The sequence below is a fragment of the Columba livia genome, chromosome 24 (genome assembly GCF_036013475.1).
Source record: "Columba livia isolate bColLiv1 breed racing homer chromosome 24, bColLiv1.pat.W.v2, whole genome shotgun sequence".
NCBI lineage: Eukaryota > Metazoa > Chordata > Aves > Columbiformes > Columbidae > Columba > Columba livia.
In genome coordinates this window covers 523,158-549,878 of record NC_088625.1, presented here as the reverse complement: position 1 = coordinate 549,878, position 26,721 = coordinate 523,158, and the positions used below count along the sequence as shown (strand labels likewise).

The 26,721-nt window shown below is 55.7% G+C and overlaps 1 protein-coding gene across 10 annotated transcripts in view; it reads left to right on the top strand.

Annotated features, from left to right (window-relative positions):
• CADM1 (cell adhesion molecule 1) overlaps window positions 1-26,721 on the top strand; it is a 101,498-nt gene that overhangs the window by 3,951 nt on the left and 70,826 nt on the right. The window contains exon 1 of one of the 10 annotated variants that reach the window (XM_021285195.2): window positions 22,962-23,036. The exons of 8 other annotated variants lie outside the window; for them this stretch is intronic. In XM_021285195.2, the coding sequence (XP_021140870.1) occupies window positions 22,988-23,036 (49 nt within the window). In that variant the 5' untranslated portion in view covers window positions 22,962-22,987. Of the gene's footprint in view, window positions 1-22,961; window positions 23,037-26,721 lie in introns of those variants that run through there. One more of the 10 variants, XM_065040140.1, reaches the window with a different exon arrangement.

The following is a 26,721-nucleotide window of genomic DNA, read 5'->3' as shown; positions in this document are numbered from 1 at the left end:
TGAAGGTCGTCCAGCGCTGCCTTGGCCGCTCCGGCTCCGAGGGGAGCGCGGGCTGGAAGAGGAGGGGTTTGCTTTGTGGCGGGCGTTTGCTGAAGGAAAACATCCCGAGGCTTCAGTCAGAGCGCTGGCGATCGACGGGGCTGTGTGACACGGAGCACGTCGGAGCGCGGCGCCTGGTGCCGCAGCCACGGCCGCGTTTGGATGATCCGCTCTCTGCTGAGCAGGGCAGGGCGAGCCCCGGCCGCGGGGTGCTCCACAGCCCCCAGCCCTTCTGGCCACAGCCACAGCCGTTCCCCGGCCTCGTGCGCTCATTTCCCGTCGGACCCCTGGTTTGCCGGCTCTTGCACGCGGGGCTCTCGCTGTGTGTGCGGCGTCGAGGTGACGTTGGGGATCCCTGCAGGGATGTGGTGCCGTATGGGGTCTGGAAAACCCGACTTTCGGGTCAGTCCCGTTCGCCCTTTCCAGATATATTATTGTGTACGATAAAAATAGACAAGGAGCAGCGGTGGCTCGTTGTAATTGGTGCCGAACTCTTTCCATGTGGTCAGTGGCTTTTCTTGTATTTGAAACACGCGACTCGGTTGTGCCAGGAGCTTTTATTGGCCTGCGCGCCCGGTTATTTTAGATCAGTGATGTCCCTTCGTGGGGCTGGGCCAGTGCTATTTTCACCCAACAGTTTGGTTTTAATTGATCACGCTCTTCTGTGGTTTAAGAACTTGAGTATTAAACCCGTTCTGACCTTACTGAATTCTCAAGGTGAATCTATTACAAGACTTGAGACCCCATTAAGACGCCAGCGTAAAGGATCAAAGTGACACTTAAGCACATCTCTTTGCTCAGAAATACGCAACTTTTGTGGGCTGTAGCTTCACTGGAAAAAATCTCTTTGGCTTTGATTTTCTGGATATTTCTGTATTGCTGGAAACGCTGTCGGGTCCTCGGTGTTGTCCACCAGCCGCACGTGCAGCCGCTGCCTCTGGCAGCCTGGGGACGGGTTCCGCTTGGCTCGTCCTTCTGTGACAGCGCTGCCTGTTTTGGGGTCCTGCCCAAGGAGGTCCCTGTCGCCCCCTCCCCTCGGTGGCAGCGCCAGCCCAGGGCAGATATGGAGGAGCAAACAGGGTGTGGGATGGCAGACCCGCCGGAGCGCTCGGTGAGCGGGACAGCGGTGGGGAGCCGGGGGTGCCCGCCGTCCAGGTCTCACTCCTGAGATCACGCGTGGCCTTGGCAGCTGCTGGGCGCAAAAACCAGGGAGTCCAGGCTACAGCTGCCGATGAATCTGTTTGGTCCTGTTGTGCCCTTTTTTAGCAGCGTTAGTAAGTGCTAGAGTCAGATTTATAATCTCGGAGCTTGTGCAGTGGAAGCGTGGTGGTGTTCCCCGAGCCACTGGTGGATCTGGCAGCGCCGGGCTCCCGTTCACAAAGATGCGCTTGTGCTGATCCCAAACACGATGCTCCTGTGAGCTCGCACCCAGGGTATCTCAGGATTTGCTGCAGAACGCACCTTTTTGCCAGAGCAGTGACAGTATTTAGAGATGTGAGTTTTCACGGGCAGCGTGAGGCCGGATTGGCGCTGGGCAGGCTCCGGGAGTGCCGTGGCTGGATGTGTCCCTGGTGCCCCCAGCCCATGGTGTGTCTGCCAGCGCCGCTGCGGGCGACGGCTCCGGCCGTGCCGGAGCTGATCCGGCCGTGCCAGAGCTGATCCGGCCGTGCGCTCAGGTTGGGGCTGGACAAACCCAAGTTGCTGAAGCGACAGGACAAGCGCAGAAACTTGTGTTGTCCCTGGAGTTAGGTTCTGAGGCCGCTCAGCTAGTTCTAACTGGCTTTGTTGTCATGAAGACCTTAATTATTTGCATGTAAAGAACAGTTGGTCTGACTTAGTTTTTTTTTTTTTATTTGTATTCTGATCTATTTTGCTTGAAAACATAATTTGAGCTGTTTGTGCCCCTGTTACTTGCCTCTTTGGTGTCTTTATCCGCATTAGCTGATGTGAACATGGGTTGTGAAACTGGAAGAGCTTGGTGGGAGCAGAGTCCCCCGCTTGCTTCCCCCGCTGCTCTGAAATGAGATGCTGTTTTTAGCTGGCTGGGGCACGGGCGCTGCGGGAGCTCTTTGGAACGGGAGCGTGTGCCGCGGTGCTGTGGGTGTCAGCAGCTCTTACGGCATTTGTGGATCGCTGTTCCTGCCGTGTTCGGGGAGGCTCCTGGTTCACCCGGTGCTGTTGCTGGTGCCGCGATCCCGAGCGACGCCGTTCGTCGTTATCGTTTGGCGGTGACAGCCGCCCGGGCTTGTGGCGCTGGGGGCAGCTGGGTGACAACCGTCAGAACCGGGGAGGCTTGTCAGGCAGCGAGCGGCTCCGCCAGCTGGGGGACTGTTTGGGGGCTGCTCGGGGGTGCTCAGGGCACGCCGGGGCCGTTCGGAGCCACCCTGCCGAGGCAGGACCTGTGGAACCTGCTCCGTGTCCGGAGGCGCCATTGTAGTTTCTGCTTGGTCACTTAACTTTTCACTTCTGACCTTCATTTGCGAATAGTCCCGCGGCTGCTCAGGATGAAGACGCGGGGCGCTGGTACACGACCGCTGCTTTCTGCTGCGTCACGGTTGAGGACCGTCTCTCTTCCTCCCTGCTCGGGTTCTGGTCTGAAGGGGCTCCAAAAGAGACATTGCTCCTTAACCCCCTGGGCAGAACTGCTGAAAGTGGCTCCTGTGCTCTGGGGTTTGAGCTCCGTCCACATTAGCAGTTTCTCGTTCGATTTAAAGGTCTGATACTCTTAATCGTTCCATATAATCTCTAACAGAACGTACGTTTAATCAACTCTCCCCGAATCCATAACTGCCAGGTATCGCTGCTTCAGCATGTGAAGCGCAGCCACATCTTGTCTGGGTGAGAGCGAAGATTAAAGCGGGATGGATGGGAGATTAACGCCGTTCCCTTCCCACTCCCCCAGGAAGAGGGAGCAACTCGGAGACAAGAAATACAGAGAATACTCGCAGGCAGATCGCTTATTGCTATATAGGAATATACAGAGCCTTGCAAACAGGGGGTTTATGGCAAAGCACCGAAGTGGCAGGGTTTTGGATGCTCGGCTCTGCGCTGCCTCCCTCCTGCGGGCTGTTGGGTGCGTTGGCTCTGCAGCTCCGGGTCCCACGCTGCGGTGGGTGCGGGAGCAGCGCCGAGGGGCCGTGGGGCAGAGAGAGCCGTGTTGGGTGCTTGTTCCTGTTGGGTTTGTGCCGAGGTCGCGCAGGCCTATTGATCCCGTTCCTGTTGGAGATGGGGGAGGTTGTCCTTAGCGAGAGCTCAATAAACACGATTCAGTGTTTCCTGTAGAATTGCCTTGTTTTTAAGTTCCTTGCAAGAATAAGTATTTTGTGGACACCTGTTGTATCTGCAAGCCACCGTTTCCTCCTCTGTGCCACCTCTCCTTCCCACCCCCACCCTGAAATCGCGCTGCCGTGTTGTGGCAGAGTGTTGCACACCCAGAGGGGCAGGGGAGCGCAGTGGAGTCTCCTGGGGGCTGTCGGGTTTGCAGACCCACGCGTCTCGGCCCCAGCTGCCCCAGGAGCGGTCCCGCCGTGCTGGAGCCTCCTCCCCGTGCTCTCCCATCGCTATAAATCCTGCCCTGGAGCAGGGACCAGCCTCGGTTATCCTGTGGTAAATAAGTAAGGATTAGTGAAGCTATTTTAAGCCTGGGCATCTGCCCGTGTTCCTGGGGAGGGCCCAGCGGAGCAGCTTTCTCTGCTTGGGATGAAAGGGTTTAGTGCTGGAATTAACGGGTGTGCGCGGCTCCGGGGTGTTGGTGGAACATGGTGTGGGCTGTTCTGCTCCTGCTGGGTGTCACTGCCCAAAACTGCGCCTTGCACTGCAAACTGTCCCCGAATTCACCGCGGACACCCCTGGAAACGCAGCTCTTGGCTGCGGAGAAAATGTCGCTGTGGCGTGGACTGGTGGCCATTTACGGTGGAATCCAAAACTGCGGAAGTTTGGATGAGTCGGTGTGCTTGTTGTGCCAACGTATCCAATTACCTACAGAATAACTTCTCCTTGCTCAGCTGATTTGTAGACGTCCAGGAGATGGTTTGCCTAAACCTCCCTAGAAGTTGCATTTGAATGAACCAGCTAAAGAGTAATTTCTGTCGGCTTAATAAGCGTCATAAAATGGTAAATCCTGGGGGGGAAGCACCTGTGAAATTGGTGTCTTTTCATTTTAAATGGGTTCCTGGGATTTATAAGGAATTCAGAGTGTAGAGCTCTGGGTGGGTGTTGAAGCAGTTTGTTCATATTTTTGTGTGTGATAGGGTGCCCTGAATTGTGCTGCTGTGGGTGAAGGGGTGACCAGGGTGCTCTGAATTGTGCTGCTGTGGGGTGAAGGGATGACCGGGGTGCCCTGAATTGTGCTGCTGTGGGGTGAAGGGGTGACCGGGGTGCTCTGAATTGTGCTGCTGTGGGTGAAGGGGTGACCGGGGTGCCCTGAATTGTGCTGCTGTGGGTGAAGGGGTGACTGGGGTGCTCTGAATTGTGCTGCTGTGGGGTGAAGGGGTGACAGGGTGACTGGGGTGCTCTGCAGGCCCTGCCCCGGTTTTGCTCCCTCGGCAGCTTCGCCAGAGCCACCATCTGTATTTCTCACCGTGAGTGATGTCTTGTGCTCGGTCTCCTCTTGGAGCGGCTTTTCTCAGCCCTCATTTGTCCGGATTATCAGCATGCGGAGGAGAGCTGACTCGTATTTACATGATTTAGTTGTGAATATGGGAAGTGTTGATAGATATTGTTGTCATGAGTGCTTACAGCTCCTGGACTGATGGCCGGCTTTCCTGGGAAGCGCAGGCTCTGTGCGAGCAGCTCCCGGGCAGCGGGCGCTTTCTGTGCTCAGACCGCAGCCCCGCGGCGGCTGCAGCGCGTGAGTTTAGCGCAGAAATGTTGTTGGGTATTGTCTGGCAACAGCTGCGGTTCCGAGGCTGCAACGAAGCAAAAACAAAAGGTTCTTGTTCCTTTTTTTGTGTGTGTGTGCGTGTGAACAGATGCCGATATGTGGAATAACTCTTTGGGGATGATGTGCATAGCAAACATCTGTAGGGCTGCACACGGGGGCTGCGACGAGCGATGTCGATGTTGCCACTGGGGCTGGAGGAACAAATGCATTATTTGCTACTCGTTTCTTTTAATCGACTAATGTGCTCTGCATGAACTGCCAGTGTTTAGCGGATTGCTTCCAGAATGCTTTGCATACCTGCCTGGATCCCTTGCGTTTGCGAATGAGTGTTTGTGGGCAACGTATCTCGGAGCGCAGGAAGCCCAGATTTGGCGGATCCTCCCCGGGGCTGCGGGTTGCAGCGGCTCCCAGCGGCGCTTTGTCGTGCACCTGAGTTTAGGGCAGAGACACAAGGGCCCTCACCCCCCACGCGCTTTCCTGTGCAATCCCAGCATTTCCAGCCCTGCCCGTCCCGCTGGGGCTCCGTGCGCGGGACCCGGGAGCAGCGTCCTGGTTCCTATGGCACTGGTTCCTGGGGCAGCACCGCGGTGTGAGGAGCGGGGCGGCGGGCGGGTGTATCCGTGGTCACCGCGGTGTGAGGAGCGGGGCGGCGGGCGGGTGTATCCGTGGTCACCGCGGTGTGAGGAGCGGGGCGGCGGGCGGGTGTATCCGTGGTCACCGCGGTGTGAGGAGCGGGGCGGCGGGCGGGTGTATCCGTGGTCACCGCGGTGTGAGGAGCGGGGAGGCGGGCGGGTGTGCCCGTGGTCACCGCGGTGTGAGGAGCGGGGCGGCGGGCGGGTGTATCCGTGGTCACCGCGGTGTGAGGAGCGAGGCGGCGGGCGGGTGTATCCGTGGTCACCGCGGTGTGAGGAGCGAGGCGGCGGGCGGGTGTATCCGTGGTCACCGCGGTGTGAGGAGCCGGTCGGCGGGCGGGTGTATCCGTGGTCACCGCGGTGTGAGGAGCGGGGCGTCGGGCGGGTGTATCCGTGGTCACCGCGGTGTGAGGAGCGGGGAGGCGGGCGGGTGTGCCCGTGGTCACCGCGGTGTGAGGAGCCGGTTGGTGGGCGGGTGTATCCGTGGTCACCGCGGTGTGAGGAGCGGGGAGGCGGGCGGGTGTATCCGTGGTCACCGCGGTGTGAGGAGCGGGGCGGCGGGCGGGTGTATCCGTGGTCACCGCGGTGTGAGGAGCGGGGAGGCGGGCGGGTGTATCCGTGGTCACCGCGGTGTGAGGAGCGGGGCGGCGGGCGGGTGTATCCGTGGTCACCGCGGTGTGAGGAGCGGGGAGGCGGGCGGGTGTATCCGTGGTCACCGCGGTGTGAGGAGCCGGTTGGTGGGCGGGTGTATCCGTGGTCACCGCGGTGTGAGGAGCGGGGAGGCGGGCGGGTGTATCCGTGGTCACCGCGGTGTGAGGAGCCAGTCGGCGGGCGGGTGTATCCGTGGTCACCGCGGTGTGAGGAGCGGGGAGGCGGGCGGGTGTATCCGTGGTCACCGCGGTGTGAGGAGCGAGGCGGCGGGCGGGTGTATCCGTGGTCACCGTAGTGTGAGGAGCGGGGCGGCGGGCGGGTGTACCTGTGGTCACCGCGGTGTGAGGAGCGGGGCGGCGGGCGGGTGTACCTGTGGTCACCGCGGTGTGAGGAGCGGGGCGGCGGGCGGGTGTACCTGTGGTTTGGGGCTGGGAGCACAGTCCCGCTGCGAGGAGCGTCTGTTCCTCCCGGCAGGGCCGGGGGACGCTGCTCGCTGGGCTGGGAGCACGGTGTGTTTGCAGTTCATTTGCCTTTCGGCCCCTCGATTCCGGAACGTTTTGCCTTCGGGGGTGAAAAACCAACAAAACCCCATCGCTTGGGAGGTCAGGAGCGAAGGAGAACGGGAGCCCCGGGTAGTTAGTATGGGCAGTGCGAGCTTTGCGGAGTCACACATCCAGATGGATTACATGAGGAACTTGACATCTTGTTTAAAAACAAATCATTCATTATGTAGCGATGAATAATCAAGCATTACAGTTTCATCTCTGGAGGTTCCTTTTTTGGTTGGAATTTTGATAGTTCAGTAATTAAAAGCTGAAAGCTATTACACTGTCTACATGTTGATCAATTGGTAATTAAAAAGTTGATGATAGATATGGTATTTCATGGGACTGGTTTGTTACGATCAGATCTCCTTAGTGTGTTTTGAAAATTGTCATTTAACTTGGCACTTAAGCATTTTTCAATATTCATGGACTTTTTAACTTGAATGCTATAAATGCCTTTAAATTATCACGATTTGCATACGGTAATTTGAGATCCTAACGGATCGCGGGGTTTTAACGTGATCTGAGAGGCCGGTTTTCTCCCCGTGTGGTGCAGCGGGTTTGAGCCGGGTCCCCGTCCCGCGCCATCTGTGTCTGGTGCCCAAGTGCGACTGGGGAGGGACTCGGGCTCCCGGGCCTGGGGCTGGAACGGGCGCTGTGCCCCGCGCTCCCGCTCCTCCGGCTCCCGCTGTCCCAGCTCCTCCGGCTCCCGCTCCTCCGGCTCCCGCTGTCCCAGCTCCTCCGGCTCCCGCTCCTCCGGCTCCTCCGGCTCCCGCTGTCCCGGCTCCCCATCTCCGCTCTCCCGCTCCTCCGGCCCATGAATATTTGAGAGGCCGGCGGGCCCGCCGAGCCCGAGCAGCTGCAGGGAGGCTGGAGATCAGTTTGATAATACAATCAGGGATAAAGCAGTCCAAAATGAAGGAGAGCTCTGTCGGTAATGGCCTCCGTGATGGAAGATTCATTGCTTCAGGAGTCTAATCTGAGATCAAAATGAAGCCCGAGCCTGATGCTCTTTGGAGCATAATGCAAGATTTACTGCTCTGCCACACTCCAGAGATTAAAAAATACCCAGCCCTCCGAACCACCTTCCTTCGCTTGCAAAACTCGGGGAGAAAACAAGGTATTTTTCTTCTTGCAGGTAAAAAAGAGCAGGTTTAGCTGTGTTTCTGCAGGGCGTGCAGGGTCCTGCTCTCGCTGACACGGCCGTGCTGCCGTGGGGCCGTGTGCGGTGGCGCTGTCGGTGGCTCTGGTGCCAATGCTGCGCCCAGCCCGGACCGCGGGCTCGCCTGGAAAAGCCGGGCTTTGAAGGGCGCCCCGGCCTCGCGCACTTGTTGCTTCGTGACAGCTGGTTCCAGTAATTTGTTTTTATAGGGCAGTTTGTAGTAAATGAATGACACGTTGAATATTTTACTGAGATTTTAGGTTATCTAAAGAATACTTTCCGGTTTACTAATTGGTAGCTAATGCCGAGTACATTGATGTTGACATGAGCAAATGGATTTAAAATGGTTTTGAAGCGAGCCTCATTACAAGACGCTCTAATTCAGTCAACAGGAGATGTCGGCTGATGCGGCCGCGCGCTCGGACCGGATTGCGGCAGCGCTGGAGCCTTTGCGGGTCTGCGCTGATGGCGCTGCACGTGGCTGTTGGTGGGGCTCGTCGAGCTCCGGATGACAAGCGGGGTGAGCTGCGGTGGTTGGAAGGGGAGGAGCGATGGCCGGTCCCGCCGCGCTCCTGCTCCGCTCTGCGGCGACGCCGGGCAGCCCTCCCCGTCCCTCCGGGTCCCGTCGTTGTAGGCAGGGGGAGATTTTTTTAGGATCTGCCTTTTTTGGCCTCACTTCAGTGAAATTAACTTCTCCTCTCTCCCTGAATCTTTGAGGATGTTGCTTTGCTGCCCTGCAAGTAGCGTCTGGAGTTTTGCATTGACAAACCTGGGTTTGCTTAAATCTCTCGGTCTGGTTTCCTCCAGGCAAACGGGGAAGTTGGTGCCTGCGCAGCGTTAACCCCTTTCTGTGCTGGGGAAACAGCCTCTCCGGAGCTTAGGAAAGGAAGGCAAAACGCTTTGGAGACATGACTAACATATCAAATATGCACCATCTTGCATAAAGCCATTACGGGTGTAATGTAACGTTCTCTCTGAAGAGATTCGTGGCTGTCGGGGGAGCGAGGAAGCAATCCTTTCCAGGAGGCTGTGCTGGAAGAATAGGTTTGTAAAGGAAAGCAGAGGACGGTAAATATCCCCGGCAGCGCTGCTGTGCGGCCGCTCCACGCAGCCTGCGCAGAGCTCTGCCTTTGCTAATGGGAGCAGGTTGGCTCTGGCCTGGGGACAATCTGCCTCAGCTCTGGTGTTTGGAAATATCAGAAGGTGCGGAATTCCTGTAAGGCAACTCAGGCGCAAAATCTATTGAAAGCACAAAGTGGAGGGGAACTGCGAGACTGTTTGACCAAAGCAAGCAAAAACCCCAAAGCAAACAACAGCAAAACCCCAAAGCAAAAGCAATTCCTCCAAGTCCAAGCAGCAGATTTGGACGGACCTTCGGCAGCGCCTCTCGGTTCCCAAGGCCGGTCTCTGCACACACGCAGGGCAGAAGAGCTGCCGGGACGTAGAACCGCGTTCCCGGGTGACGGGTGATCGTAAAGGACGTTTCTGAGGGCTGAAAACCTCACTGAAACCCGCCGGTGAGGATTTGGCTTCCCTGGTCGCGGTGGGCGCGCCAGGGCGCCCGGACGGGCCTGAGCCCCTCTGAGGTTCATTAGCATCTAAAACTAATAAATAGGAGCGTTATCCATTTAGTGCATAATCCCTTCTGTAGGTGGCACGTAGGCATCATCAAAGGACGCTTGATGTATTACATTACCTGCGATATTTGGGGATATTTTTAGTCTGCTCTGAAAGTAATCGGCAAGATCTGATATGAAGAGACACAAAAGGTTAGCTGAAAGCAGACAAGAGCTGAGGCACTGGATTGAATAGGAGCCGCATTGTGCGAGCTCTAACGCTCCTTTCCATTCATTACCGCAATTATAATTATGGAACCCAAAGTATTTAATTGGCCTCACAGACTCTTCACGCTGAATAGATTGCATTGTTACCGTTAAGAAAAAAAATACCCTCTTATGCATTGCAAATACACGTACGTGTTGCTCTCTGGTTCTCAAGAGGTTTCTTTGTTTATATGATGAGTGATTAACTGAATTATGGATCTCTCCTATGTTGTGTCAAGCTAAAATCAAATGGAGGAAGAATTCTTCCCATGCGCCAGGTGAAATTAGATAAGAGCTTTAAAAATATGGCTTCATGCATTAAAAACCCCTATAGCCTCATGCATTAGACCCACCGGGGCTGCCTTTGCTCCTGTGCGCTGCGTGGGGCAGACGCGCTGAATCACGCAGCGGGGCTGTGGATCCCTGGGGATCCAGGCAGGGCTCGTTCTCGGTTCGGAGCAGGACGCTGCGGTCGGGTTCGTTTCCCGCATCGCCGCTCGGGCGGCGTTTATTGTCGTTGCCCGATCCCCTCGTGTCCTGCAGGTGGGAGGAGGTGCGTCCCGCTTCCCATTCAAATGGCTCTCCAAACGGAGCGCTCTTTGAGTCGCCGTTTCTCCTTGTTGCCGATCGTCGCCGAGGGGCCGAGGACGGAGCCGCGTGCACAAAGATGCTGTGTGTGACACTTGGCAGGAGGACTCGAATTGGATTACGAGCTCCTATTCCAGCAAGTAAATGTCCGCGGTGTTTTTATAGCTTATCTCTATTCATGTCTGTTTGCAGGGCTCTGCCTGCCAAGCGTTAATGTAAACACTCTATTTTGAGACATCGGTCCATTTGCCTTCTGGAAATCCTCCTTTCCTAAGGTGGTGGTGAAGCTCTGCACGCAGACCCGGCACAGCGTGGCCGATGGCACCGGGGCGGCTCCAGCCACGCCTGCTCCGCGCCGGCGCCGCGCCTGTGGGAATCGGCGTGGCTTTCCGCAGGGTCCGCGAGGATTGGGTTGGCTTTCTTCAGGGAATTTGGGAAACGATTTTACTGTATTGTTGCTTTGGCTGAAGAAAATCGTGTAGAAACATCACCTGAAACTTGGACTGAGAAGAGAAAATGAGCAAATGTTGTGTGTCCAGCCAAGCAGTTGATTATTTCGGTGCATAATACGTCGCACAATATTTTGGAATAAGCGATGCGAACTCTGGGAAACGTGGCCTGGAAAATGTGTGAAGAAATACAGTGTTCAGTGAATGTGCAATCTGTGTAGTTCTTAGAGGGAACTTGGTGTTAAGCACTTAAGAATATTTTGTGGTTCAGAGCTTTCTCGTGTTTATTTTGGGATGCTTTGTGGTTGCAAAAAAACCCCTGTCAGTATTTACCATAGTTTGTTTCCTGCTTGGGGAGCGCAGCACGGTGATGGGAAGACAAGGGCGCAGCCTCCCGAGCGGAGCCGCTGCCGCAGCCGTGCGGGAGCGACACGGGGACGTTCCTTCCTGGCGCAGGGAGATCCGCAGAAACGGGGGAGATCTGACGGTAAATCCTGGCTGGTTTCTTCCCCTCCGTTTGCTCCAGTTCCCTGGAAACTTGTTGACGTATTAAGCGGTGTTGAACTACCTTGTTTGGCGGCAGATCTTGTTTAGAGGTGAGCGCCAGCGATGGGAATTACAGCCGTAAATCACCCGTTCGGATAACGAGGCTGGCCCGGGAAAGGCTCCGGGAATTCGTTTGGCAGGAAAAAGAGAACTGGTTGTGTTTTCTGGCACGGCCGCGGGTCGGCGGGAGGTGGAAGGAACGGGACCAAGTTCCCACCCCGCACTGAACCGCTGAGCAGGGCGCCAGCTTGGGAACGGCTGCGGGGCCCCGGGCCGGTGCTGGTGGGGGTGGAGCGGTGGGCTCTGGAGCAGCTCGTTCTGCTTTAAAAAATGGAATTTCACCCCATTGACCACAACAGGAGTGAGAGAAGGGACACGGTAAAACCGTCAAGTGACGTCAAGTTTGAGAACCTATTTTGGCGCCTTCTGAAATGTCGCTCCAGGACCCGTTTTCAGGTGCGATGTGAAGAGGAAGGAGCAGATGCTCGTGTGGCATCCCTTGGGCACTGGTGTCTAACACCTTGAGCGCGGGATTTCAGACCCTCCCCATGTGAGGGTGCTGAGGTGGCATTGGGGGTGCTGGGGGGCAGTGGCATTGGGTGTGCTGAGGTGGCATTGGGGGTGCTGGGGGCAGTGGCATTGGGGGCACTGAGGTGGCATTGGGAGCACTGAGATGGCGTCAGGGGTGCTGGGGGCAGTGGCCTCGCTCTGCTCGCGGTGCCCATCGCCTTAGGGCCGTGTGGACGGGTTTGCGCAGCTTGGCAGAGCAGCGGTTTCTGCGGCACAGCTGTGATTTGGAGCCTGGCACAGCCTCTTGTCACTGGGCGCATTGCTGCCGTACACAGGCTTAAGCGTTATCAGCCTTTGCCAGTTGCTCTCAGTGTTTTCCTTAGAAAGCAACACCGATCATCGCTTCAGGACGCTCTAGTGCTCACCCAAGTGTTTGGATCTGAGTGTTCTCGTCCCCTGTGTCACATCATCTGGTGATGCGGGATTTCCGCGTCTTTAAGGTTATTTCCGATTGCGTGCGTTGCAGATGACGTGACGTTTGTGCGGGTCCTTCGGGGCGGCCGGGTCACCGTGGGACACCCCGGCCGAGCTGCACGTTCCGTTCTCCTGGGGCCGCGGTTCCAGCCGTGGGGAGGGGGCGACGGTTCGTGGGGCAGTTACCTCGTGCTCTTGGCATCCCTTGAATCTGATGCTGTGAGAGCAACGTTCTGCGTGAATGATAAATGCATGGATAAGCCCACCCCAGAATAAACAAGGGATTTCTCTGTGTAATGGCACTGCGATGAATGGGAAACTACAGCTAATGGCAGGCTGCGTTATTTCAGTGTTTTGCAGTGCAGAAGTTCACACCTGATTCTGTTTTCCAGTCCCACTGTTACTCTTGGCAGTTCTGGGTTCAGGATTATTATATCTACCATACCCGAAGCTGCTGAAAGTGCTGTTTAAGAGAAAGCCCTGGTATGAAGTTGTAGGAGGATTATTAAAATATATGCACTTTTCAATAAAGGTGTCTTGCGGGTTTATTTCAGTGCGTCGCGTTCAGCTTAGCGTGTATTAGTCAGCGGTGCCACGGAGCGCTGCCGGTAGCGTCGCGTGGAAGGTGCCGATGCGCTGGCCCTTGGAAAATGGCAGGAAAAATGGTCAAAGCGCCTGCGAGGTGAATATGTTATAAACCGCCTTTTAACACCGGGCAGGCTTCAAAGGTGGCGGTGTTGGAGTAAAGTACGCTTCCTTTTAAAAAATCCATCCGAACAAATGAAACTCCCCTGGTGCGGGCACGCGAGGGGGCTGCGCTGTGGAACCGCGGGGCGGGACTGGGGACGCGCGCAGCGGCGATGCTGACCTGGCCGCGGCGCCTTTCCTGGCGCCCTCCGCGGCCATGGACCAGGAGAGCTCGGCAAACGCCGTTCAGGATAACGCGATTTGCTGGAGAAGCGTGTATTTTTAGGATGTTGACTACAGAGGCCTAAAATGATGTGGACGATTTGCTGCCCTCGACAAGAAAAAAGTGTATCTCCGGTTACATTTGATGCTAAAAGCAATCTTTTAATAGAGCTCTTCCTTAAAAGCTCGAGCGCTGCAATGACAGCGGCTTTGCCATAAATCAGCGCCGATCGCTCCGTGCCCGCGGACTCTGAGCGGGCTGGCGTTTCCTTTACCTTGGCCGGCAGCTCTGCCCCTGCTCAGCTCACTCGTCCCCCTCTTTTCTTTGGGGCGCCCGTTCCCTGCTGACACCAACCCTGACCGCCTCTGTTTCTGGGCTTGGCGGTAGCAGGAGCTTTGGCTCCGTGCGGCACCACGAGACCCGCGGGCACGTCGTCCCCATCCGGCACCTCCAGCCGCGCCGGGACCCGCGGATCGATGGGTTTTGTCAGGGCAGGAACGCGCTGGGATCCCAGGGACCTGCCGCGACAGCGGGCACGCTCAGAGACGTCTGCTTGGCAATCAAAGGCATTAATAGCGGTTTTTGTTGACCACCTGTTCGGGGGGAGGTTTTTAATTACCTTTTTGGTTGCTGGCCAGCGTGATAATGCCTGTACATGTTTCTTTGCCTCTGTTTGGTTCCCCCAGCTTGAACACAAAGCGAGCATTAAATTGCCTTTTCAGAAGTGCCGCAGCCTGTGCGAGGGGCGGCGGCTTTTCCCCTATCTCGGTTGTATCTCACAACCTGGGGTGCCAGGAAGCTGAATTTCAAGGGAAAAAGCTCAGAAAAGGCTTTGGGAGCCGTTGGCAGCGCCGATGCTGTTATTCAGCGAGTGTGTGTTCCAGAGGGTGGCTGGGGAACCGGAGGAACTGGGAGAGGAGAGCGCTGGTGCCCGGGAGGCGATGGAGCCCCATTCACAGGAGCCGTCAGAGCCGTCTCTGCGGTGCGGACAGCAGCGCTCTGCCGTTCTCGGAGCGCGGTGAAGGATTCCTGTTTGCACAGAGCTTTGGGTATGTCAGGCTTTATGTAAATAGCAGTTATGGCTTTCTTATTAATTCCCTCCCCGCTCAGTCAATAACCCGCGCTGTGTACACGCGATGCGAGCGGTGCTGGTCTGGGGAAGGCAGCTTTTGGCTCCTCTGCGCTCGTGTTTGTGTGTCTCTAACAACAGGCTCACTAGAAGTCTATGGGGAAGGTTGGATGTGTAAGGCCGTGTTCAGTGTTTTACTGCTGAGGCTGGGAACTCGTCCCCAAAACTTTGTGTTGTGACTAAAACTGCGGAGGGTGGGAACTGACTCTTTGCCAGTTACTCACTTAAACTGAAGAGATCTTCGCTTTCAAATTACTTATCTGGAGTGCTGGCAGGCTCGTCAGTCCAAGGGACTGTTCCAAACACTGTCAATCTCAGACGTAATCCTATTAAAATAGCGGAGTGTTTCAGGGCAGAGGATCCCCCGTGCTCTGTGCGCAGCTCGCAGCAGCGCGTGGGACACGAGGGGAGTTCGGGCTCCTTTAGGGCTGTCTGTGATTCGGTTTGGGGGCTGTTATCTGGGATTTGCAGCTGGAATGGCGGGAGTGCCGGGCCCCGGCAGCCCCGCTGTGCCCGGGCGCTCCCGGCGTTGCGCACTCGGTGCAGTGAGCCCGTAGCGATGTCTTCTGTCCTTCTGATCCTCGCAGGACGTTTCATTTTGGGCAGGTCCCGCGGTTCTTCCCCAGCTGAGGGATCTGTGGTGTTGGAGCGGTGGGGACGGCGGCCGCTCCTGGTGGTGACGCTGCCGCGGGGCCCCGGCACATCAAAACGCAGCCGCTGCCGCTTCTGGAGAGACTACGCTCTCCAGTTTGCCTTTTGATAATCTTCAAATGCAGGCATGACCTGAATTTACAACACGGGCAAAGAAAGCGAGAGGAAAAATCTCTCTGAAAGCTTTTAAGGTGCCTTTGACAGCAGTAAACTAGAGAAAATGAGCACGAGTTCTTCCCTCTCCCCTTTGCTGTTGTAGGTCAGTTCAGGGGAAATCTGAGCAAATCAGGGAACTTCAAAACCAGCCTGCAGCCCAATCGCTTCCACCAGCCCACCAAAACCCTCCCGCAGGCCTCAAACTCCGTTTGGCCGGTTCACGTGAAAACCACCGCTGCCAAGAGGACACGGGTTCTCTGGGCTTGGGGGAGTAAACACGTTTCTTTTTGTTTGCAGAAGCTTTCCCCGGTGCGGTGCTCCGGCAAAGCGCTGCCCTTGGTCTCGTCATCCTGCGCCGGGCTGGTTTCTGGTGTGTGGTTCTTGGTGGAGTGGAGGAGGATCAGCAGTCTGGACCAGCTAAGCCCTAGCGGGGGTTTAGCCAGGCTGGGCCCCATTGGAGCCTCGTTTGGGCTGGCGGCTCCGCTCCTGGTGCCCCATAGTCCGTGCCGCGCGGGGGAACGTGTGCCGTTGAAATACCGGCCGCACGCGCTGCGGGAGGCGAAGAACCGGCGCTTTGCGGCAGCGGCTGCGGACGTGCTGTTGGATAGTGCCTCGGGGGTTTTACAGCGAGATGCAGCTCAATGCATTTTCTCCTCCCTGTGTACGTTTTCAAAGCCAGCCCACAGATGTGTCTGGTGAATGGTGCTTTGAGGGCTGCGTTCAGGTGTCCGGCAATTTTGGCTTGAAATGTTTATTTGCTCAAATCATTACTTTAGTTTAATCTCCTTGGGTCTAGCTGGTAATAGGTGTCAGCTGCTGTGGTAGCTGCCTCGCGCATTGCGCGTGAAATGGTGTTGGCCATAGGAATATGAAGGAATAAACGAACCTCTCCAAATTGCTCTGAATTGAGGTGTTATTGAGGAGAACTTGTGGGACCAGAGCTTTGTTGGTTTGGAGGTGGCTGGGAACGGCAGGTTTGTGCTGGGAAATGCCCTTTGCGGGAGGTTTCACCGTTGTGCCGGATCCCGGGGCTCTCTGGACCAGGACTGAGCGCAGTTAAACCCAGACCCGGTTAGGGACCCACCTACAGGCTGCAGGCGCTGCTGGGGTTCTGGCTTAAGCACATTCAAATACCCGTCTAATTGTTTTCCCTTGATTAATAACGCATCAGTGAAGTATCAGTCAAGGTTTTTACAACAAGGAAGCAACTTTAAAACATTACATTTATTTTACCTCGGGAGAACTTAATTAGCTGTCAACAGCACAACACATGAACGGTGACTTTTGAATGGAATTATGAAATCCCTGCTCCTGAGGCATTTTTCTCCCGCCTTCCAAGGCAGGGGGAAGCACAACAGATTTGTTTAGATAGAAGCAAAGCAATTTTAGGAGAACGCTTTTGCCTGTGCAGTTTCCCTGTATTAATTACAGAAGCTCACAGCCCTTCGCTCCCTTTCAAATAAGAAGCAACTCGCACAAAGAGGTTATTAAATCAGGTTGGAAGTGCACTCCAAGCAAATCTGGGATTGTGGTCTTGCGGTTCTCCGTTTAATGGGCTAATTTCTCCAGCGATTGAACTTCCATCATTCAGCTCGATACCATGGTAATTTACTTGTTTTGCAAATGCAATAAATAAGCACAGCCAGCACATCTCTGGGCGCTCCGGTCCGGAGCCGTTGCTGCCGACGGGTGGCGGCCGCGGCCGTCGGAATCGCCGCGAGGAGCGCTCGGGTGCCCCCGGTTCTGGTGGCGTTGGTGAGACTGTGCCGGGACCGGCTGTTGAACACAACCGCTGGTTCACCCAGCGCCGTCTCGTGGCGGAATTCGGTGTGTTAGCGCGATGAAGCCTCCACACCTGGATTTCCAGGACCAGCTTGTTGCTTCATGGGTTTTTCCCTTGAATTCTTCTCCTAATAACCTAAAAAAAATGGCAAAGCAAACCCAGACTGAAAGCCCTGTTGTTAAAATGGGAATAGCTGCGGCTCCTTGGGGACTCTGGTGTGTGCCCACCTCAATAATCAAACCTCCAGCTTAACGCGTGGCAAGGTTTGTTCCAGGAGCCCTGGATAAGTGGGTAATTGTAGGTACAGAAAAGATCTGCAGATCGTTGTTAAACTCTCCTGCGGTGCTCTGTTAAGCTCTGTTAAGCTTGGCCTTGGTGACCTGGCTCTCCTTGGAGGATCAGGCAGAGCAGGAGCCCCAGAGCTGGTCCCGGGGGATCCCGGGGGTGCTCGGTGGGTCTTGGAGGGACGTGTTGTTCACGGTGCACTGGGAAAGTGCTGCCAGGGTGTGAAACTGTCTCAGCTCAACCAAGTTGTGAGATTAAGTGTCAACAAACTTATAAAAGGGAATGAATAGACGGGGAGGGTCCCCGGCCCAGCAGCAGCTCCGGCCAGTGCCGCTGAAAACCCAATTTGTTCATCTGCTGCTTTACTATCTGTGCCAGTTCTGAATCTGTAAAGTTAGTGTGTCTTGGGTAGAATTGGTAACAACGTGTTGTTAATTGACTGCAGAAGTCTGTAATATCCGTTTGTCCCCCCTGCGACTTGTTCCGGTGGCTCTTTTGGTGCACGGAGCTGGAGCTCCTGAACGTGAGCTCTGTTGTTACCGATCGAGGAGCTCGTGGGTTGGATCCTCCTCGGCCCGCCTGGCACCGGGGACACGCGACAGCACACAAAAGGCCTTTGTGGCTAGAGCTCTGATGTGCAGCACGGAGCTGTTTCTCCAGGGTCAGCGGTCGCCTCAGACCCGGTTGCGGTTCCGGGTGACACGGAGGAACGGGCCGTGCTCCCGCAGCTCTGTGGCCGCTGTGACAAACCATTCTGGGTTTGGCAGGTGCGAGGCAATCGTGAGCTGTGTCCTGACACCACTTTGGGGCTCAGGAAGGTGTTTTTGTAGCAGATGGAGCTATTAGTTAGCTGTGCTATCTTGAAGAATTGCTTTCCCAGGTAATCAGCTCTGCTCATTTAGGATGTCGTTTCCCCTCCTCGATATGTCAGCCGAGGAAGCAGGAATGATTAATCACTGCGGCTTGGACACTGCACGAGAATAACTGCGCGGAGGGAGCCGTTGTGCCGAGCACCAATGCCACGGGGACTTTAAAGAGCTCTGATGCAAAGCAAACAAGATGGAAAAGATGAGCGCGGTGCTGCCTGACGCTGCGTGGCAGCCCGCGGAGTTTCTGTGGCAACCCCGCATTTGCAATTCATGGGCAGCCCCGAGCGAGACCAAACTTTGAGCCGTGGTCATGGTGCGGTCAGAATCAGCTCCTGGTCCCAGCCACGGGCTTTGGATACGGGAGGCTGCTTTGGGCGGACAGAGCGACGGAAACACTGCAAGAGACACACAGTTTATTCCTCTTGGGTTAAAGGCTGGAAACGCGTCTTGTTTTTCCATTTACTAATTTTCTTGAATTGCCAACAAAGATGGTTAATCCTTTTTTATTTAATTATTATTTTCCTCTGGCAGGCCTCAGGCTTAAGCCTTTCGGTGATCGCCTCTGTATTCTATTTTCACCCCTTTGAAAACAACTTGGAATACTTTGCAAGACTTAATGTTATCACGTACCCTGCAAACAGAAGGTGCCAAATGGGGCAGCGGGGCTTTGCCATACGAAAGGGCATCGGCTCCCGCGTGTTTTATCTGTCTGATGTAACCGCGTCATCCTGCGCACATGTACAAGCAGACGGGGCGGGGGGCTGTGTCCTGATGGAGATGCTGGATGGGGTGGGGGCTGTGTCCTGATGGAGGTGCTGGATGGGGTGGGGGCTGTGTCCTGATGGAGGTGCTGGATGGGGTGGGGGGCTGTGTCCTGATGGAGGTGCTGGATGGGGTGGGGGCTGTGTCCTGATGGAGGTGCTGGATGGGGTGGGGGCTGTGTCCTGATGGAGGTGCTGGATGGGGTGGGGGCTGTGTCCTGATGGAGATGCTGATGCTGCGGGTACTTAAACCTGGAGCTCCCGGGGGGACCAAAGGGGAGCGCAGTGAGGACATTGACCTGTGAGCACCTCGGTGCGCCCGTCCCGTCCCGCCTGCCCCCCCGCCCCGTCCCGCCTGCCCCCCCGTGTCTGCTCCCCCAAGCCGCGCTGTTTGTTGTCAACGCAGCCCGTGCCTGTAGCTAAATTTTGAAGTTAATTGCCTGGATGCAGACTGCAAGGAAGGCGAAGTGTTACGAGGAGATAGCTGCGGATAGAGAGGCTGAGAGAATCACCTCGGGGCATCTGCCTGAGAGCAGGCATGTAAAAATATTAATTTTTGAACTGTTGACTTCAAATGGCTTGCGGAAAAATGTTTAAGTGTTTTTTTTTGCTACCAGATTTGATCTTTGGAGTCACAAGCCCTTTTTGTGGTTGGCAGGGCTCCTGTAACAGATTTCTTTTCAAACGGTCTCTGAAGCTGTCGAGTACACGGGTATGAAAGTGCTTGATGGAAGCCGTGCGGTTCGTTCGGGCGGCAGCACCGCGTGGGTTGTTTCGGTGGACCGGGTTGGCGTTGTGGAGCTCTGCTGCCGGCATTGGCAGGTTCGGCGCGGGGCGCGTGGGGGAGCGGGTGGGGAGAGCCGGGGCAGCTCTCCGGAGACTGGACACTTTCCTGAAGTACAAAATAATTCCCGGGGCGCAGGCCTCGTTGTTGGCAACGTTTCCATGTCAGCCTCAATAACGTGTCTGTGCCCCCATCTGCTGTCACGGTGACGGCCGCGTTTCTTGGCTCCCGGCCCCGGTGTTTTGGCTGAGCCGGAGCATCGTGCGGCACAGCCACGCCGGCCCATCCGCCTCCACGCTCCAAGCCGCCCAGATACAAACGAGGGAGCCCGCTGCCGGGAAGGACGTGGGAGGCGAGGGGGTGAGGTGTAAATAATGAAGAGAGGAGCGAATCACTGGCAGTTATCTCTAAATGTCAGGTTGTGATGCGGGTGCCCTTCCCGAACCAGGAGCAGTATGTGCTCCATATGCCCATGTCAGGAATACAAGGCGGTGTCTCTGTGCACGGCGAGCCGCGGGGTCCCCTGGCCGCGGGGTCCCCTGGCCGCGGGGTCCCCTGGCCGCGGGGTCCCGTCCTCAGCGCCGTCCTGCGCGTCCCCCGCTCTCCTGGTCCACGCTGAGCACGGTTTTGCTGAGCGCGGGACTTGCTGGGGCGCCGGGCCGGGAGCAGAGTTGTGCTCGGCGCTGGGCTTCACGGTGCAGCGTACCTTTAATGTGAAGTGACACTTGTCAAAATAAATGAGCGAGATTTTTATTGCATGTTCACTCGCTTGTAAAATTTGCTAGTCTGCAGTGGCTCTTAATCATTGATGTGAATTAGCCAGGCTCTCCTGTAGTTTAATTACTGGTATGTCATGTTTAAATTCTCCCTTGATGAAGTAACAGTTAGATTATACGCACAGTTTCATAACAGGTAACGGGCACAACACAAACACAGGAGGTTGTCGGAGGGTCCTCGTTCCACGTTCACAGCCTCGCAAGGCTCCGTTATTTTGTTCGGCAAAAGCAGGAATGGTTTGTATTGTTTCACACCTCTTTGCTCCTGGGATTAACGGGGAGGTGGTCAAGGACTGACCAAAGATGGGCTGGAAAGGAGTTTATTTCTCGGCTGTGGCAGCTTTGCAGTACCTGAGAGCGCCTGCAAGCCCCGGCGTTCCCTGCAAACGCTGCTAATGCTCTGCTCGGTTCTCAGAAGGTGCCAGAGCTGCGGTGTTTAACCAGCGTGGCAGGTGGAGCAGCGGATAACGCGAGATGGACCTGGCGCAGGTGACGTGCTCCTGCAGATCTGCGGCGCCTGCGCCCCCGCGCTCGCCCGCCGTCGGCACCCGCGGCGCCGGGGCCTGGCCAGCTCACCCTCGGGGGACCGCACATCAGCCTGGGGAGCCAAGGAGCCGGGACCGAGTCTGACCGTGTGTTGTCGAGGGGGCGAATGAGGGCTGTTGGACTCCTAGACACCGTAGTGGAGAGACCGGCAAGTTTCCTCTCGGCCCTGGAAGTGCTTTGAGACAGTCAGGTTCTCCAGATGTTCGGTACAGCTGTTGCCTTTACAATAGAGATTTCAGAATTACGTACCTGAATACAAAGCGCAAGCTCATTCCGCCGCCTCTTATCGGAAATTCTCTGTTTACCTCGGTAACGCGGCTCCTAAGTAGCCGCACTCGGTAATGAGTAGGTGCGATGAGACAAGATGCGCAGAGGTTGTAATTGCAAAGGAGATAACGTTTAAGAAGTGAGAAATTGAGGATGCTTTCCATATGGAATAACATGTAATCAGCCTTTTAAACCCAAGGACTGCCTGGCTGCTGCTTCCTGCGCTGGGGAGGCGGCGCCCGCAGCTCCGCCGGGCCGAGGAAGGTTCAGCTGCCCCGCGCCGGGGACCCGGCAGCGCCGCCTCAATTAGAGCTGACGAATTATTGATAATTAGCGCTGCTTTTTGTTTTACCATTGCAAAACGGCGAATTTATAAAAGCCAATTTATTTTTATCTTTGGCCCCGGGAGCTCCCAGGCAGTTGTGCTTATTCCTAATTGCTTGTTTTATGGGGGAGAATTAAGCTGTAATGTGAACGGCGGTGCGAGGGGCCGGGACGGAGCCACCGCGGTGTTCCGGCGGCACGGGGGAAAACTGGGATCGCCTAATACTTCACAAATTCCAAGTTTTATTAATTTCAACAATGCAACCATTTCCAACCGTTCTATGACTAAATATAGTAATGAAATTTTATTTGAAGTCAGGAACATTATCCAGATATGACTTGATGTGTATAAGATACTGCACATCAGCGGAGTGCTACAGATTGTGCTAAATGGGCCTGAAATAATCTTCAGGAAAGAAAATCGTTTTCCATTCTTCTCCACACAAAGTGTTTGTCACAGATACGCATTCTTATCCACGTCTTGTTAGTGAAATCATTATACTTTTCATTACAACTTTTATGTAAATACGCCGGTTTCCCTTGATTAGTTTTACGTGAATAAGCTGTAATTCCAGGCTGACGTGCTATTAATGTGCAACAATTAGCTGTGTAATCGCAGCGTGACAAAGCTCGGCCGGTGGGTTCTCGGTCGTGCTCCTCCTGCCCAGCAGAACAAAACACGTGCAGCTTTGCAGTCTGGTTAAGGGAACGTTTTACCCAGGCAGCTTCTCGTGTCCACTCGGTCTCGTGTTGATCTCTGTGCGTGTGGCTCGGGACGGGACAGCGGCACCTTTTCCTCTCTCTCTGGGAGCCGCGTCCCAGCTCCGTCGCGCCGGTCCCAGAGCCCGTCGGGGGCTGTGACGCGGGAGCACAGCTCGCTGTCTGCGCTCCGGCGCCGAGCTACCCGGGGGAAGAATTAGAGCGGACCGTTTCCTTCGGGCGCAGTGAAGTTCATGCTCCGAGTGTTAACGTCGTAGGAGTGAGTGGAGAAGTATTTTTCATGCGATCCCTGTGCTAACGTGTGTAGGTGTAAATGACAAGACCTCAGGGGTTGTTTCGGGGTCTCTGAGCCTGTGCTGTGCTCCAGGGCCGCGCGGGGCTGCAGCAGCTCGGTCAAGGCTCTCGCTGGGTGGTTTGCGAAGGGCAGAGGCAGGAGGGCTCACCACCCATCACCAAAACCCGCCCTCCCCGTGGCCGTCGCTGCCCCCGGGCCGTGTCTCGGTGTCACACCGTCCTGGCGTGTCCCCGAGGAGCTGCACACGCGGTTCCCTCGCGGCACCGCGTGCTGGGGGTGTTGCAGCGTTGCAGTTCTGTATTGCAGAGTAAACACGCAGAATTAAACTTCTCTTTTCCAGGTTTTTGTATCTTAGCCGCTACATTTGTGCTAATCTTGTGTTTTCCCCGTTTTCTTTAGGTAAGTGAGCGTGTTCAGCCACATCATTTGCATGATGACGTTCTGCACCGGGGAGCTGCCGAGCGCGGACGCTGGAAATCGTAAGATGCGTGTTGGCTCAGTGAGGATGGGGGAACAGCCACTGAAAAAACCTGAAAAAATGCGTGAGCAGGTTTCGGGGTTGGCCGGGACTGGCCCGCGTGGGTGAGGAAAGGACTCGGGCTCCCCTCCAGCCCTGCGCTCAACACCCGTGCACCCGCGCCGTTCCTGTGCCCGACGTGCTGGGCCGTGTTCCCCAGCGTCGCTCTGTGAGGGTGGCGCTTAAATACAGCCCAGCCCTTGGCCTGGGAGCGTGCTCCAGTGTGGTGGTGGAAGGCAGCGCGAGGTAGGAGACAGGAGGGGCTTTTTAAATAGCGCTTAATCTAGAACTAAATGCACAGGCGTGCCTGGAGAAAACGAGATCTCTCTGATCGGATTCTCCGAATACTTTTTGTCTTATCTAATAAGAAAAGCGAGTAGAGGGAATTACGTGCTGGAAGGGGAGTTTTAGTACAACAGATATGCAAAGGGGAAGGTATCTCTAGTGGATAAAGAGCATGGGCTGGCAAGTGACTGTTTCTGGAGGGGGTGCGTCCTGCCCGGCCGTGTGCCCGCGGGGGTGCTGTCCTCCCGTTACACGGCCGCGTGCCCGCGGGGGTGCTGTCCTCCCGTTACACGGCCGGGCCGTCCCCAGGACAGCACGGGCGTCTTGCGGTGGGTGCCGGAGGCTCCAGTGTCTCTTTGACCAAGAACCGGTGAAACGAGCCGGCATTCGGCTGCAGGTGCCACTCGGGGTTGGCGTTTGGCGGCAGCCGCCGGCTCACGAGGCTCCAGGCGTGTGGAGAGGGGGGAAAATCGGGAGCAGAGCGAGATCAATTACTGTGGCGAGCAGGACCCATTTAGTCAGAAATACTCGTGTGATGTGCTAGAATCCCATTTTGGAGCAGTAACACCCTCGTCGTTGTATTCAAACATGGAGATAAATGCATCAATCTAAATTCATGATGTTGAGTTTTTCCATATAGTTGCTAATTATTGAGCATAACTGGCTTATTCATAATTTCTCTTCTCCTTCTGCTTGATAGCCATAATCCTGTATTTGTGCGGCTGTCATTCCCATGGTAACAGACTAGTGTCTGAAGCAGGAGATTATTAAATACAGAATAGTACATTAAAATAATGTTAAGGTTCTGACTTAGAGACTTTCACATGGGGGCAAACTTCAAAAAAAGGAGAACATTTTTACAGAAAGCAATTTACTTTGGCGGTAATGTTCTCAATTCCCAGAGCTATTACTGAGGAGGTTTGTTTGAGCAGCCGCCGTCTCCCGCTCCGCCCGCACAGGAACCCCGCTCCTGTTGGTGTCGTCAGGCTGTTGCCATGGAAACCTGTCACAAACCACCGACCCGGGTGGCACGGCAGGGCGGCGTGGGCTGGGGCCCTGCTGGCAGCGGTTATGGGCGGACGGAGCGACCCCGGCGCCGGGGAGGTGACCGCGGGTGGAAGGGAAGGGGCCGTGGCGTGGCTGCGTCCCGGCTGGGTGTGCAGAACCACGGCCCCTCGGTGGAGCTCCAGCTTGGTCACTGCTGTGCCCCTCCCGGCGGCGCTGGGATCCTTCCCTTGGTCACGCTCTGTGGTGTCACACGTTGGTTCTTGGAGCCTCTTCTGTGCCTCGTGTCACACGATGAGGACGGAGCGGCAGCGCTGCAGCACTGCTGCCCTGCGGAGAGCGGGCTCGCGGGGCTCTGGGATAGCAGATTGCGAGATGATGCTTTTCTGCACACTTAGGAAATCAGACTTTCATTAACGAAAGCTGCAGCTAAAATTTGAAAGAGGATTAAGCCAGGATTAACAGAGGGAAGGTAGCGAAGAGGTTTGACTGTCTGTCACAGACATACCAGCTGAATCGTGTGTCATGGTAATGAGGTGAAATGGAAAATTCTTGCGTACCGGGGATATTGGTCACTGGCGGTTGCGGCCCTCGGTGGTTGTGCTGCCCAGGCCCGCGCGGCCCAGCTCCCAAAGGGAGGAGTTTCCCCCGCGGGTGCTGATGCTCCTTCCCCGCCGTGGACAGACCAACGTCCCGTGCTTAAGACGGGACGTGACCGCGCCAGGGCTCTGTGGCACCGCCTGGGTCTCCCGTGGGAGCAGGACAGGGTGCTGTTGGGGTTCGCTCTCGAACCTCAGGTTTGCTGCTGGAATTGAAGCAGGGGCTCGACTGCTTTGTACACCATGTGCTGAACCTTTCCTTTCTGGTTTAAACAATTTGCCTGTCCTTGGCGCTTCTAAAGAGCTTAAGCATCATTTTCCCCTTGCGGTTGGTAATACTAGATGAGTAAGTACAGATTTCTGCGATCCATAAACCGTAAAGTCCTGCCTGCAACTTAAACCTTCGCTTCTTTATGTGCTTTGTTATGGCTTTTCACATGTGTTAGGTTTTAACAAACAAGAGTTTTCCCTCTGGAGATAGACTTAAAAAAGAGGCTATAAGGAAAAGTATTGTTATCAGAGCATCTTGTCTCATGCTTAGCCTTAAGAAATACGCGACTTCAAAAGAAAAATAGCAGTAGGTCTGCTTGTTTTTTTCCGCTCTTCCTTTGTTCCGTTTGCAGCGTGCGCTGTCTGAGTTGGTTTTAGACTGCAGCCTACTGTGACTTACACGGCAGCTTTGTAAATCCTGGTAAAACTGCAGTGCCGTGACGCCTCCGCGGGGCCGGGGCGGTCTGCCCGCGCCGCCGGGGGGTCCCCGCGGCCGGGACTCGCGCTCGTTGTGGGGACATCGTTCCAGGCGTCCCTCGCAGGTGCCGAGGGGTCCCCGTGGCCGGGACTCCACGCTCGTTGCGGGGGCGTCGTTCCGAGCGTCCCTCGCAGGTGCCTGGCAGCCGCAACGGCCGCGGCGGGACCAGAACCTCGGGAAAGTAGGACGCGGTCCCGGCTGTGCCGGTTGTGTAACCGCGGCGCCCTCCCCCGCCAGCCGCTGCCTCCCGGGGAACTCGTGACCGAGTTCACTGCAGTGCTATATTTGGCTGATATACGGAAAGATGCGTTTGCTGTCGATGGCTTCCTTTAATCCCGGGGAAGCAGATCTATGGGCAGAGGAGCAGGGGCACGACAAGTCCCTCGTCTTCGCTCCTTCGGGTTCCTCCCGCCGGTGCCTGTTTGAACCCGTGTGTTGTTCAGGAGGATGAGGATGTGAAACTCCGAGCGTACCTGGATTTGCCGCTCTGGCGAGACAGCCCCAGGACATGCCTTCACTTATGTTCATGTGGATGAGTTCTCTGGATTGGATGTCTAATCGTGCTCCGTTATTACGGCCTTGCGCAGATAGGTTAATAGTTTTTAGGCAGCGATGTACATTGATTTCTTTCAAGAGCGCTGAGACAATACTCAATTTGTAAAGAACGACTAACTTTGGTTTACTGTCAATTCTGGGGGGTTTGCATTTCTGCTGCTGTATTATTGGCAGCCTTTACACTGGTTCAATTTGAAAAATGAATGAGGAATTAGTGCGTTCTCGTGTGGACATGTTTCAACTAAATTATTAAATGAAGTGGTTGACTCCTCTGTCGGAATTAAGCCAGTAGAAGAACTATAATTAACTATTTCATTGACCGGGGGAAGCTGCAAAATTGATGTAAGACATTGACCTCATAGATTTCTCTTGCCCGTACTGTGGAAGCGAGGATGAGCCTCTGGGGGCAAGAGAAAACGGTGTTTGCTTTGGAGAGTGGGGAACGCGTGGGTGTG